Raw genomic sequence first — 12,498 nt, forward strand, 5'->3', positions numbered from 1 at the left:
CCCAAAAAATGGGTCTATAATAGGGGGGCAGGAGTGGAAGAGGTTAATATTTTGACTTTTTAACTGATAGACCTCAGAAAGTGAGAGTCAGTGGCATCTTATCTAATGTCATTTTATCTTCCACTGGCTCCCCTCAGGGGTGTGTCCTCTCACCACTTTTATTTGTTCTATACTCTAATTTATTCATGGCCAGGCTGTTGAAGTTGTCCAACAGCACATGTATCTGGAGACAATAATTGACAACAAATCAACATTTGACTCTAACATTGATGCTGTCTGTGGAAAGGCTCACCAACATATGTACTTTTATTGAAAGCTCAGAATTTTTAACGTTGACACCTCTTCCATGAAAATATTTTATCCTTGTTTTATTGAGTCTATTTTAACCTTTTCTTTTATCTACTGGTTTAGGTCACTTAACTTGAAAAACAGGAGTAAGTTGGAAGGCATTAGAAGAATGTGCAGTAAAATCGCTGGCACAAATCTTGAGGAATTCTCCCTATTGTACAAAGTCAGAGCCACAAAGAAAGCCCAGTCAGTCCTGGCTGACCGTAGTCACCCCCTGTTCAGTGAGTACAGGTTGCTTCTAACTGGCCGCAGATATATTCTGTCCATATGCAGGACCAGTAGACTTAAAACTTATTTGTCCCTGCTACCATTTGAGTATTATGTAATTCTTTGTCTTTTTTTGAGTGTAGGTTGGTGTTGGTGTTTGTATTATTTACTTCTGGCTGTGCAACAAATTAATAAAGATTACTTTGACCTTGACCTTGACAGTTTCTTAGTAGTGATGATTTTACGGTTATTCAGGTAAGATTGACGCTTTTGTTTAGTTTCATGCACTCAGAGTCACATGAGTCTTGGTTATTTTATGATTCATTTTCTTCAGTAATGTAGTGAATAAGCATCATTACCTTTCCCAGTTTAGCTGGTTCTGTTCTGCTGCCTATGCTGAAAGTCTTCTTTAAAGAGTTTTTCAAAGGGAATTAGTCACTCAGATTAAACTCCCAAAGTTGACACTGTTAAACACTGATCTTGGTGCATGTGGATGTGAACACTGAAACTCATGTTCTCTCAGATTCAATCATGTAGACTAGATTTAAAGTCCTTTGATACTGTTTAATGTTAGCTGGTTGCAACAGTACAGAAGATATAAGATGACAGACTCTTTTTGACCTTGTCTACTTATTACCTTTAGTTCAATATCATTCACTATCCTCTGTGTCAAAGTTCATCCCCGGCATTAAAAATAAAATCTTCACTCAAGGTGTGTCTTACTACCTTTTTCCAGAACTTTAAACTAAATCTAAAATTCTTCATCAGAGGATGGAGACACACGATGATACGAACTTAATAAAAGATGGATGTATATGGTTGTTTATGAACAGAGACAAGATTTACAGTCCATACAGTCCAGTAATGGTTAATGCTTATACAACATAACTGCAACGTCCATGGTCCAGCTCCTGGCAGTTTTGGATTGTATCTAACTTCACAGAGTTATTGTGATTAAAAGAGAGATGCAGCTGTCTCGTTAGCATAACACTGAAACAATATCAAAGTAAGAAATGATGCAGCAGAGGACAGGATTGGACCAAGAACTGACCAGATATACTCATGAATAAGGGGTTCTCATGAAGTTACTCACTACTCAAGTACTACTGCAAGTACTCATTTTGATGGGTACTTTAACTTTTAAATAATTATCTTCTTGTTACATATAAAGTAACAACACTGCTGTTTTGGTTTTCTTCAAATAACTCAATAAGGAAGTTATCATTTTATAAATAGACGTATTTGTTACTGAACCAGACAGGATTACCATTAGCTAACTTTTTTACTGGGATGCTGCAGTTATGGTCAAAATAATTATCAAGCTAAAACATTCAAAATGTTAGACATTTCACTGTGTAAATGTGTGAGAAGATGATAGACGTATTTGGCTTATTCACACACACTACATGTGTCCTTTTGCTATTTTGTTAGTTTCTCTTTGTTCTAGTAGATGATACGAGTAATGAGTCCAAAGAGTTACAGAAGCTGCTTCCACAACATTTTGGTGCATGAAGGAATTTAGCATCCAGGAGGAGCTCCAAGCGAGGAACAACTTGACAGAGGTTTGCAGAGACACATCCAAAGACAGGAAATGTTCCGCCCTCGTCATCAATATCTCCCACTGCGGATGACAAAATCATTGTTAGACCACAGTTTTTTTTTTCAAATTTAATCAGCAGGAAATGGTCATTTTGAAGGCAGCAATGTGTTTTGAGGCACAAAAGGATCATGAGGGCTCACCAGTCCCACTAATGCAGCGGTCCTGCACTCCCACACACTGTAATGTCTTGTTACACGCAGCAGAGAATCGATCATCACAGGTGAAACACTGCAGGTTGTTTTTCTTCTGAACAGCAGGGTCTGAAACAGAACAGGAGACATGGCAGAAACTGTACAAGACAGACGACAAAAGATTAGACTGATACTGCATGTGAATGTGATTTTGTGTCTTTAAAAAGGGAAGCTTTTCTCTTTACTTACAAGGAATGACTTGATTGTTGCAGCGATCTGTGTTGCACATATGAACAGATGCAGCCACACCTCCAAAACCATCATTGAATGAAAATGTGTGCTGTCCTTCACTGAAAATGGAGGATGACAAACAAAACCTGATGGTGTCCTGAGTGACAGTCCCATTTTCATATCCTGTAAAGTGAAACACAGACCAAACACTGTAATTCAGAAATCCCGTTTAAAACTGAATAAGTGAATGATATTAAGGTAAAATCTGATTATTTTTATACTTTTCACAGATACCTTGAAAGGCAACAGTTGCACACAACTCAGTAGAGTTACATGGAAGTAATTCCTGTTGCTTTGTGTCAGTCCCTTGACCGGTCCAACAATCAACAGCTTCAGCTGCAATTTATGAAATAAATAAGTATGAGTTGAACAATCAACATGAATCCTGTTTGTCATATAAACACAGATACAGTATGCAAAGTTAATCTGATGAGAGACAACCCCAAATTACAACACACAATGACAGAATGATATTTAAGACAAAATAAATCCAATAAATTCTTCTTAACAAATATATAAAATATCAGAAATCAGTCATCAAATTTAATGACTGCAGCCTTTAGATGTACAGTTTTCTGTCATGGTGACGTCTGCATTATCTCTCTTTCTAAAAATGTTTAAAGAATGAAACGGCACTATGTAAAATGATGTTAACTGGGACATTTCTGTGGCCAATAAAGAAAAACTGATGTTTGGGGAAAGATTGTGGTTTTGTTTCAGTATTGAAAAAGTAAACATGTCCTGTTCTTCAAGTCTGTGTTGATGTTTTTATTATTTAACCAAGACCATCATCTTTCCCTTATCTTAAGAAAGTGCTTTGAGTCCCTCAACAACTATAACTATGTTACTATAAAGATATAAATCATGCTTTGGTTGACATGAGTGAATATTGTAGGAAAAACATATCAAATATGTTGACAGTGAAATTTTTGTAACTTGATAGCTCAATTAAAGATGTTTCTTCATTATGCTGATAAAAAAACAAAATCTGTGCAGCATGAAGTTTCTTTCTAAACATATTTGCTGTTGCAAATTAGTCTTTTTAGTGTTTTTATATCATTTTGTATATTTCTGTGGTTACTAGATGGTATAAAACAAAACATAAATGATGATGATGATAACAAAAGTCAGCACCTGGCAGACAAACTAAAAAAATAGCAGAATTATGAACTACCTGACATGACAGGTACCTGCAGAAATGCTGTTTTAAGAGTGAGTGAGGTTACCTGTGCTGGAGAGTGTCCAGATGAGAGTGAGAGACAGGATCAGCTTCATCATGATGAGTAAATCTGCAGATTACAGGAAATATTTTATATAGTGAGCCTGTGTTTAAAAAGAGGAAGTTACTGATCACAGTTGAATACCAGGGGTATTTTTTTTTTACCTTAAAACCAGCAAAATTAATAAACTTTCTTGCTGTAAACAGCTGAAATACACAGTTCAACAAGCCATCGACTCTTTGTCTTTTTCACCTGCAGTAATGTCTGGATGAATACATATATAAATATAATTTATAATATAATTGTTAATCATAGAACAATAATTTCTTTAAAAAGAATAGTATTTTGAACAATTGGAAAATAAAAAATGATAATGTAAATGATACCAAACAAAAAAACAAAACGAAACAGCAGGTTAGATTTTATACTCCAGAGCTATTCAATGGTAAAATATGTCCAAACTGTTTCTAACATTTTTAAGCTACTGTAAGTTAGCACAGTAAGTTGAGAAATTATGAGAAAAAATTATGACAAAGTTCCATAAAAAAATTTAAATAAATATTGGATCATAAAATGTTGTCAACATTAAGAAGTGAAAGTCTGATAATGATAACAGCTACACCTCAGTACAGGAATGAAACAACATGATTCACACCAGAAGTTAAGTTGAATAGAATCAAATGCAGCTATTATATTATTAAAGAACTATCATAAATTATTATAATGAATTATAATCAAGGCCTTCAAGGCATCAAAATGAACATCAGCCTTGAGCATATCAATAAAATTTCAGAATAATTTTAATAAAACTCACCCAGTTAAAATTCAACACTTCTAGTTCATCAACAAAAAAAGGAAAACTTATAAAAATGTGTTGAATTTATTGTGAAAATTGTCCCAGAAGAAATGTCTGTTCTTCTTCGCTTCTTCGCTTCTAACACTGTTCCATTTATACCTCCACAAATGATGTCTCAACCTCTTCACTGTTTTTTTCACAGCCTAAGGGCACAGTTTCACTTCTCTACATGATACTGACAACATAATATCAGTGTTTCTGGTCACAAACATCTTATTGAGTAAAACGTGTTACAAAATAAAGAAAGAAAATGTTGTACCAAGAAGAGGCATAATAAGTGATGTTCATATGAGCAGTTGTTGCACAATGTTTAAAGTGGCAGTAGGAAATCATGTGAAATCAACCATCTTCATCAAGCTGCACCATCTTCATCAAGCTTTGTTTCACTACTTCTTGCACTGTCATTGAGGTAAATCATCTGCAAAACACTCACTGATGGGAGTTTTGTTTCTTGTGAGCACACAGTAATAATGGAAGCTAATTGATACAGATGAACATATTAACATTTTAAACAACTCAGATCTTCCTTTATGTGGATTTTACTGTGTGGACTGTGGGATGACGATGTTACTGTAAAATTGTAAAAGTGAGATTCTTGACCTTAACCGTGTTTCTATAGAAACTGATGTCTGTTAACCTACCAGTGTGATCTTACACACTGCTACTAAGATCAGACACTGCATCAGTATGAAGTGAGCAGTCAATAACTACTTGTAATTATTAACTATACACATTTATGCGTACTACGTTGCTATGGAAACAGCTTGGGGTCAAGTTTACTGGCTGTCAACTGCTGACAGCACTGGCAACAAGATGTGCTTTGTTTGTATATGTTTGTCTGAACATTCCCAGTGATTTAAGATGTCTGAGTAACCCGATCATCAGACATGAAATGTATGGTTTATTTTCACTTCATTATTCAAATGTTTACATACACACTGTTTGTTTATTTGCACAATATTGAAATAGACAGGTTAAAACAAAAGGGAATATTCATACTATCACAAGAGATGTGCAGGCAGAGCCAATACAGCTCCCTTAGAAGAGAATCAAATCTCATCAGGAGCAAAATATGTAAATAAAATCAACATTCATGCACTTATCTGTGCAAACCAGAATCTACAATATTGTTAAAAATAGAAAGGTACTAAAAGTTAACAATGAGGTAAAACATGTGGGGATAAGTTTACACAATTACTGGTGTTGAAAGCTCCACTATTAGTGGCCGAGACAAACTCCACTCAAGCCTACTTCAGACTAAATTATTTAATTCTAATTTGTGATAAATAAAACATAGTTTAATGTCTTGCACCATTTGTGCGGAACTTGCACAATTTGTACAATTTGTACTGAACTAGAACTGTCAAGAATGACCAATACAAAACAAAAAAAAACATAGCCAACTGTTAGGAAACCTGAGGCCAAAGGAGAAGCTGCAGTTTTCTGCACGCAGAAAACATCCTTAAATTTTAACCTCAAATGTATGAAAGAAGAAGTTCCAATGTTCCACAGGGTGTGGTGTAAGTGACAGTTAAAGAAAAAGTCACTATTTTGTATAAAGTCATAACATCAGCATGTAACTGATAGATGTCCTAAAGATAAAACCCATATGGGAAAGTAAGAATGTAAGAAAGAGGAAGATGTATGGTTATAAAAAGAATAGCCAAGAGTGACAAGGGAGCTTTTTCCGAGGGTTGAAGTTGAGTGAGGCTTTTTTGAGGTCTCTTTTTTGAATCTCTTTGAGTAGTCACTTGAGGTCTTTTTTGTTAGTTCATTTTTGCTTTTTTAATTTTTACTCAAGTTATTGTAGTTTTCTTTTTTTTTTGCATCTTATAAGACTTATTTTGTAAAAAAAACAAATAAAACTAGTTTGTATTTTTATACACTCCAACCAAAGTCCCTGACTTGTGCTCATTTCTGAGGTCTTCTGGTATCTCCTTAAGGTAAGAAAGAGCGCCGTCTTTGAGATAGGCTGACATTAGTTTTAAATCCATTTAGATTACAAATTATGATGAATTTGGCTAAGGATAAACTTCAGAGTATATTAAATAACAGAATGATAAAGGTTCAGATTTAATGGCTGAGGTCAGCTCATTGCACATGTGATGGAGGTATAATCTCAGTATAGAATCAGGTTGAAAGGTTTATTTTAGGTGTTTAATTGGCTAAATAGTTAGGGCCAGGGCTCCGAAGCTTCCCCATAAAACCGGGCCAGCGTCCTCGACAATCAGAGTGGGCCTCCTCCAGTGATGACCTGTTACACTGCAGCACGCCACTTCAGATAACGTTCATCTGGATGTCTTTCCAGGGCCTCCTCTACCAAATCAATAGCCTCATCCATAGATACATAGATTCTGTACAGCATTAGTAATGGTGTTATACATCTGTAGCTGCTTACAGGCTTTCTCAACACCCTTTTTGCCAACTCACATACTTCATCTTCAATTCTTCTTCCTTTCCTTGCCTGAAGGTACAGAGCAACAAGGTACAAGTTCTCTGGATCGTGTTCTTTGGCGATTTTCATTTTCTCCAAAATGTCTTCTTCCAGTGGTTTGTTGTAGTGCTTATAAGCATTCGCTAACGCTATGACGCGGCTGGTGTGCCACTCCACAACATCTGGCTGCATCCTGATGGCTCTCTGGAAGTAATCTGCAGCCAGCAGTTTTTTGTCTCTGTTGAACTTCATCGGGGTCCATGGCTTTTTCAGTTGGGATGCGGTCTTTTAGACTTGCTTTTAGACTTGCTTGCTTCAAGAAGTCTTACCCTTAATTACCACTTCTTTACTAGAGCTGATCAGTCTGTCTTTAGTAACAGGCTATGTACCACAGTCCTTCAAAGTAGCTGTAATTAAACCTCTTCTTAAGAAGCCTACTCTTGATTCAGGTGTCTTAGCCAACTATAGACCTATATCTAATCTTCCATTTCTCTCTAAGATCCGTGAGAAAGCAGTTGCTAATCAGTTACGTGACATTCTACATAACAATAGTTTATTTGAGTCAGGATTTAGAGGGCATCATAGCACAGAGACAGCACTGGTGAAAGTCACAAATTACCTCCTGACCGCCCCGGACAAAGGACTTGTCTCTATACTTGTCTTGTTAGATCTTAGTGCCACATCTGACACAATTGATCATCACATCCTATTACAGAAACTGGAACATTTAATTGGGATTAAAGGAACTGCATTAAGCTGGTTTAAGTCCTATTTATCAGATCGATTTCAGTTTGTACACGTTAATGATGAATTCCACAAGGTTCTGTACTTGGACCACTACTATTCACCTTGTATATGCTTCCTTTAGGTAATAATATTCAGCAGCACTCCATAGTTTTTTTTGATACCCAAATATATTTATCAATGAAGCCTGATGAAACCAATCAGTTAAACAAACTCCAAGCATGCTTTAAGGACATAAAGACCTGGATGACCTGCAATTTTCTGCTACTAAACTCAGACAAAACTGAAGTTATTGTGCTTGGCCCTAAACACCCTAGAAACACATTATCTAATGATATGGCTACTCTAGATGGCATTACCCTGGCCTCCAGCTCCACCGTAAGGAATTTGGGAGTTATCTTTGATCAAGATATTTCCTTTAACTCCCACAGAAAACAAATTTCAAGGACTGCTTTTTTCACTCACATAATATTGCAAAAATTGGCACATCCTTTCTCAAAAAGATGCAGAAAAAATAGTCCACAGATTTGTTACTTCTAGGCTGGATTATTGCAATTCATTATTATCAAGCAGATGGCCACCCACCTAGAGCCCAGTTCTGCTTGAGGTTTCTTCCCATTAAAGAGGAGTTTTTCCTTAGTGCTTGCTCATGGGGGAATTGTTGTGTCTCTGTAAATTAAAGAGTATGTTCTAGACCTGCTCTATGTGAAAAGTGCCCTGGGATGACTTTTGTTGTGATTTGGTGCTATATAAATAAAACTGAATTGAATTGAATAGATCTCCAGATGGAGCTTGTCCTGGGATGGAGTTGGGTATTTGTTCAGCAGGGCGTCGACCTTTGACAGGTAAGTCTGACTCTTTTCTTCCTCTCCCAGGTGGTGGTGCAGCCAAGCCAGGTTCCCGTAGTTCACCACCAACCAGGGGCCTTCATCTGAGATGGTGTTTCTTATATGGTGGAAGGCCTCTGTGGCCCTGCTGAAGAAACACCGGGCGTCTTAAGTGGAGCTCAGCTGGTAGTGAATGTACCACTGCAGGTTGTAAATGTGACCCAACCAGCTGGTCCCTTCCTTGGTGCCGATGTCCTCCAACGTGTCCCTGAGATGGAACAGTTTGTACAGGTCCCAGGTGAAGTGGCACTGCAGGGCCCCCAGTTTAGCTTCCAGTGTCGTCTGACTCTGAGCAGCACTGACTGAGAAGAAAAATCACTAATATCACAACACATATCCAGTATGGTAATATGCTGAGCTGGTAAGGAGAGTGGGAGAGAAGAAAGAAAGAAAAGGGGAGAAATAAGAGCAAAGGAAGGAAGGAGGGAATGGAGCAAAAGAGGAGAAGAGAGGGAATGGAGAGCTGATAAATAATAAAACAAATCACATTGAATTCATAATGTTTTTGTTGTTTGTTGATGTTGTTACTGATTATAAATATGAAATGCAGAAGTACCCACTCACCTCATGCAGCTGTTATCTGGACTAAGTATTTTCCTAATTATGTTTTTGCTCTTTATGTTTAACTTCTGTGACGCTGTAAATGATGCCACATGATGAGATGTGTGTCATTTTCCCAGTAATAGAAACCTACAGCCACATGTGCATCATACTGAAATGGGTGGGTTGGGGCATTCTTCGGCTAAATAAGCGCTTTTACCTTTGATACTTTAAGTTTACATAAGCCTTACTTACTTACTTTTGATTAAGTATTTTTACATTGTTGTGTTGGTACTTATTAACTACTAATTAATTGAGTCAGTATGTTTAGCTGAAGATATCTATAGTGATACTGAAGTAAAGTACTTAAAGACATTTGAGTTACTGTTCTTTACTTGAGTATTTATCTTTTATGGTAGGCTACTTTATATGTATGTAAAACATAATAAAAATAATATTAAAGATTAAACCAGTGGTTACCAAGCTTTTTGGCTTGTGACCTCTTTAAAGTTGATGTAGACACTGCTTTAAAGTTCTGGTTGCGTTTTTAATTCTGGCTTTAATTCTTTAAGCTTTATTTCTTTAAGGTATTCTATAATTGTGAAATAATGGCTTTGCAACTGGTTTATGAGGAAAGAAATCCATTCTGCATATTTGTTACAGTAAGTCTTAAAAATACACAGAATCCATTTAGATTTCTTAATTTTGAGCTCAGATACTAGTTTTGGCCACACTAGCTGTATTTTTCTAGATATTCTAATGCCAGTCAGTTAGTTCACTATATAAATCCAGAGTAAAATATCCCAAAAACTGCCATGAAACTTTGTACAAACATTCATGGTCCCCAGAAGATGAATCCCAATGACTCTGATGATCTCCTGACTTTTCCTCTAGCACCACCAATTGGATGGATTGGCACAAAATTCATTTTCTCCGACTTTTAGCCCATTTGGGTTGCTTTGGTGTTTTGTCAAATGTTGGCAATGGGTTTTATTGTCACGATGACTGCCTTAATCCTTAGTCTGCCCCTCTGTACCTATCCTCAGCCACTCTTCACTTCTCTCTGGCCCAATCATTTATGAGGAACTTTCCAGACCTGCAATCCTCCATCTGCCCATCATATGACCTTAGGTTTTCCATCTGTCCAAGTTTGTATCCTGAATCCTGAATCCTGTTACTGCCTGTTACCTGAAACCTGATCCTGTTTTTCTGTTCCTGTAAATTCTCCTTAATCCTACCTGCTTGCCTTGTGCCCATGTGTCTGTGTTTGGCTCCTCAATCCTGCAGACTCATGACATTTTTACATTGTTTTGTGGTTTTTTTTTTTTCTTCTTTTTTGGTTTGACAAAGTCACATTACATGATCTCAGATTGGTTTAGATGAAGATTGAGGAAGTGAGAACAGCATGCAGATGGACTGAGAGAACTAACACGTGTCAAAGGTTTGTTTTGAAACTGACGATCAACGCAAAACTCAAAACCCATTCTAGACAGAAATGTTCAGCTGCTGGACAGACAAACATCCATGGGTCTCTCTCTCTCTCTCTCTCTCTCTCTCTCTCTCTCTCTCTCTCTCTCTCTCTCTCTCTCTCTCTCTCTCTCTCTCTCTCTCTCTCTCTCTCTCTCTCTCTCTCTCTCTCTCTCTCTCTCTCTCTCTCTCTCTCTCTCTCTCTCTCTCTCTCTCTCTCTCTCTCTCTCTCTCTCTCTCTCTCTCTCTCTCTCTCGTATTGTCTTCACCAGAGCAGCTACTTCATTCCAAAATGCAAAGGTATTGTATTGATTTTTACAGAACCTGCTGCTTACATGCTACATGAGAATTCATGTCTGATAAATTCTCTTTTGATCAAATTGTATTTTATTTTTTCAAAATGGCACACAGCTTCTGTGCAGGCAGGCAGGCTTCCCCCTCGCATTTGGGTCCATCTCAACTGAAGGCCATTTATAGCGACAAATGGGCTTTATAAAGTGTAAACAGGACTAAAAAAGTTTCCTTAGCAAGTGTTATAGTATTTGTGTATTTCACTGTGACTGGTGGGATGAACACACATAAAGACATAACCTTTAGCATTTCTTTTTTTAAATGTCACATTTAAAGTCCTTGAAAGGTTTATTTCAAATCTTAAATATCAATTTAACTCCTCAAAACTTCTCACCAAGCTGCAGTGATGAAGACATGCACTTCAGGATGTGTCAGTACACCGTGACATCATTGACATGGTTACAATAAAGCACATATCTGACTACACCCATCAGTGATGCTAGGTAGTCAGAGGTAACGGTAGAGGTAATAATAATAATAATAATAATAATAATAATAATAATAATAATAATAATAATAATAATAATAATAATAATAATAATAATAATATTTATTGAACAAAACAACGATGAAAGCAGTTAGACTACTTGGATTTGAACAAAGTATTTCATCATGGCCTCAGATTTAATCCATGCCAATGAAATGCCAACAATTGTCCAGCAGATGTCGTCATTTTGATTGTATCAAATCCCCCCCAACAGTGAACCATTTTCAACACTATTGCTTCACACTGATTTGGTGCTTCAGAAAGCTTTGTTTCCTCCACCACTACAGACTGGAAACTTCTATTTAGACAGGCAGAAACACTGTTTTTCAACCTGGTATTAAACTACTCTAAGAACAACTCTATAATAATGAATAATTATGACTTATAAGCAGCCAAAGTTCAGACAAACATTATTCATTTAGAATTCACAGTCAAAAACTTATCTTGTACATTTGATAGACAGTGGCCTGGCAATGTAAGCACACAACCAATCATCAGCTTTTGAGCGAAATATTGTATGTGTCATTACCTTTTTCCAATGAAGTCCACAGTTTAAAAAAAGAAAGAAAGAAGAAGAAAATATGTTGTCAGGGCTTTTTTAGTTTTTCTCAGAATTTTGTGCCTTGTTTCAAGAAATGGGGGAGAAAAATAAGTTTGCGAAAGAGTTAATAGTTAGTTTGAGATTCAAGGAATTTGTGCAAAAAAGTATTCCATATAAATCCAAAACATGGCAAATTACACTCAGAATACTTTGAAACTGTGCAAATATACTGTCAACATACACCAAAAGTAAATACCTATAGGTCCATCTGCGCAGCAGTAATGTGCTAGATTTTAGGTTAGTAGTCAGTGCAGTCATCTATGATCTGGGAGACTCCAGTGTGGTGACCTCCTTCACAAGCTTGTTTTTTTCATGAAAACTTATTGTAATACTT

At 36.6% G+C, this 12,498-nt stretch overlaps 2 protein-coding genes across 2 annotated transcripts; both read right to left on the minus strand.

Moving 5' to 3' along the window:
- Window positions 1-1,098: 1,098 nt before the first annotated feature.
- On the minus strand, window positions 1,099-4,742 carry LOC121900820. Its single transcript, XM_042417369.1, has 6 exons — window positions 4,612-4,742; window positions 3,804-3,866; window positions 2,812-2,913; window positions 2,536-2,700; window positions 2,296-2,415; window positions 1,099-2,176 (listed from the first exon to the last, which is right to left on the minus strand). Exons 2-6 carry the CDS (start codon window positions 3,853-3,855, stop codon window positions 1,983-1,985), a joined length of 633 nt encoding a protein of 210 aa, XP_042273303.1. The 5' UTR covers window positions 3,856-3,866; window positions 4,612-4,742; the 3' UTR covers window positions 1,099-1,982.
- A 2,168-nt stretch (window positions 4,743-6,910) lies between these two features.
- On the minus strand, window positions 6,911-10,334 carry LOC121900610 (interferon-induced protein with tetratricopeptide repeats 3-like). Its single transcript, XM_042417042.1, is given in 3 exon segments — window positions 6,911-7,359; window positions 8,607-9,020; window positions 10,295-10,334. Coding segments are annotated over 3 exon segments (903 nt in total).
- Between the last annotated feature and the right edge of the window lie 2,164 nt (window positions 10,335-12,498).

Source organism: Thunnus maccoyii, chromosome 7 (assembly GCF_910596095.1).
Source record: "Thunnus maccoyii chromosome 7, fThuMac1.1, whole genome shotgun sequence".
NCBI lineage: Eukaryota > Metazoa > Chordata > Actinopteri > Scombriformes > Scombridae > Thunnus > Thunnus maccoyii.

What these genes read in the sequence shown, in the direction of transcription:
- LOC121900820 (XM_042417369.1), bottom strand. Translation starts at nt 3,855, where the DNA reads ATGATGAAGCTGATCCTGTCTCTCACTCTCATCTGGACACTCTCCAGC. An exon ending in CTGGACACTCTCCAGCACAG is followed by an intron (nt 2,914 to 3,803) that starts GTAACCTCACTC and finishes CATAAATTGCAG; the next exon opens with CTGAAGCTGTTGATTGTTGG. An exon ending in TGCAACTGTTGCCTTTCAAG is followed by an intron (nt 2,701 to 2,811) that starts GTATCTGTGAAA and finishes TTCACTTTACAG; the next exon opens with GATATGAAAATGGGACTGTC.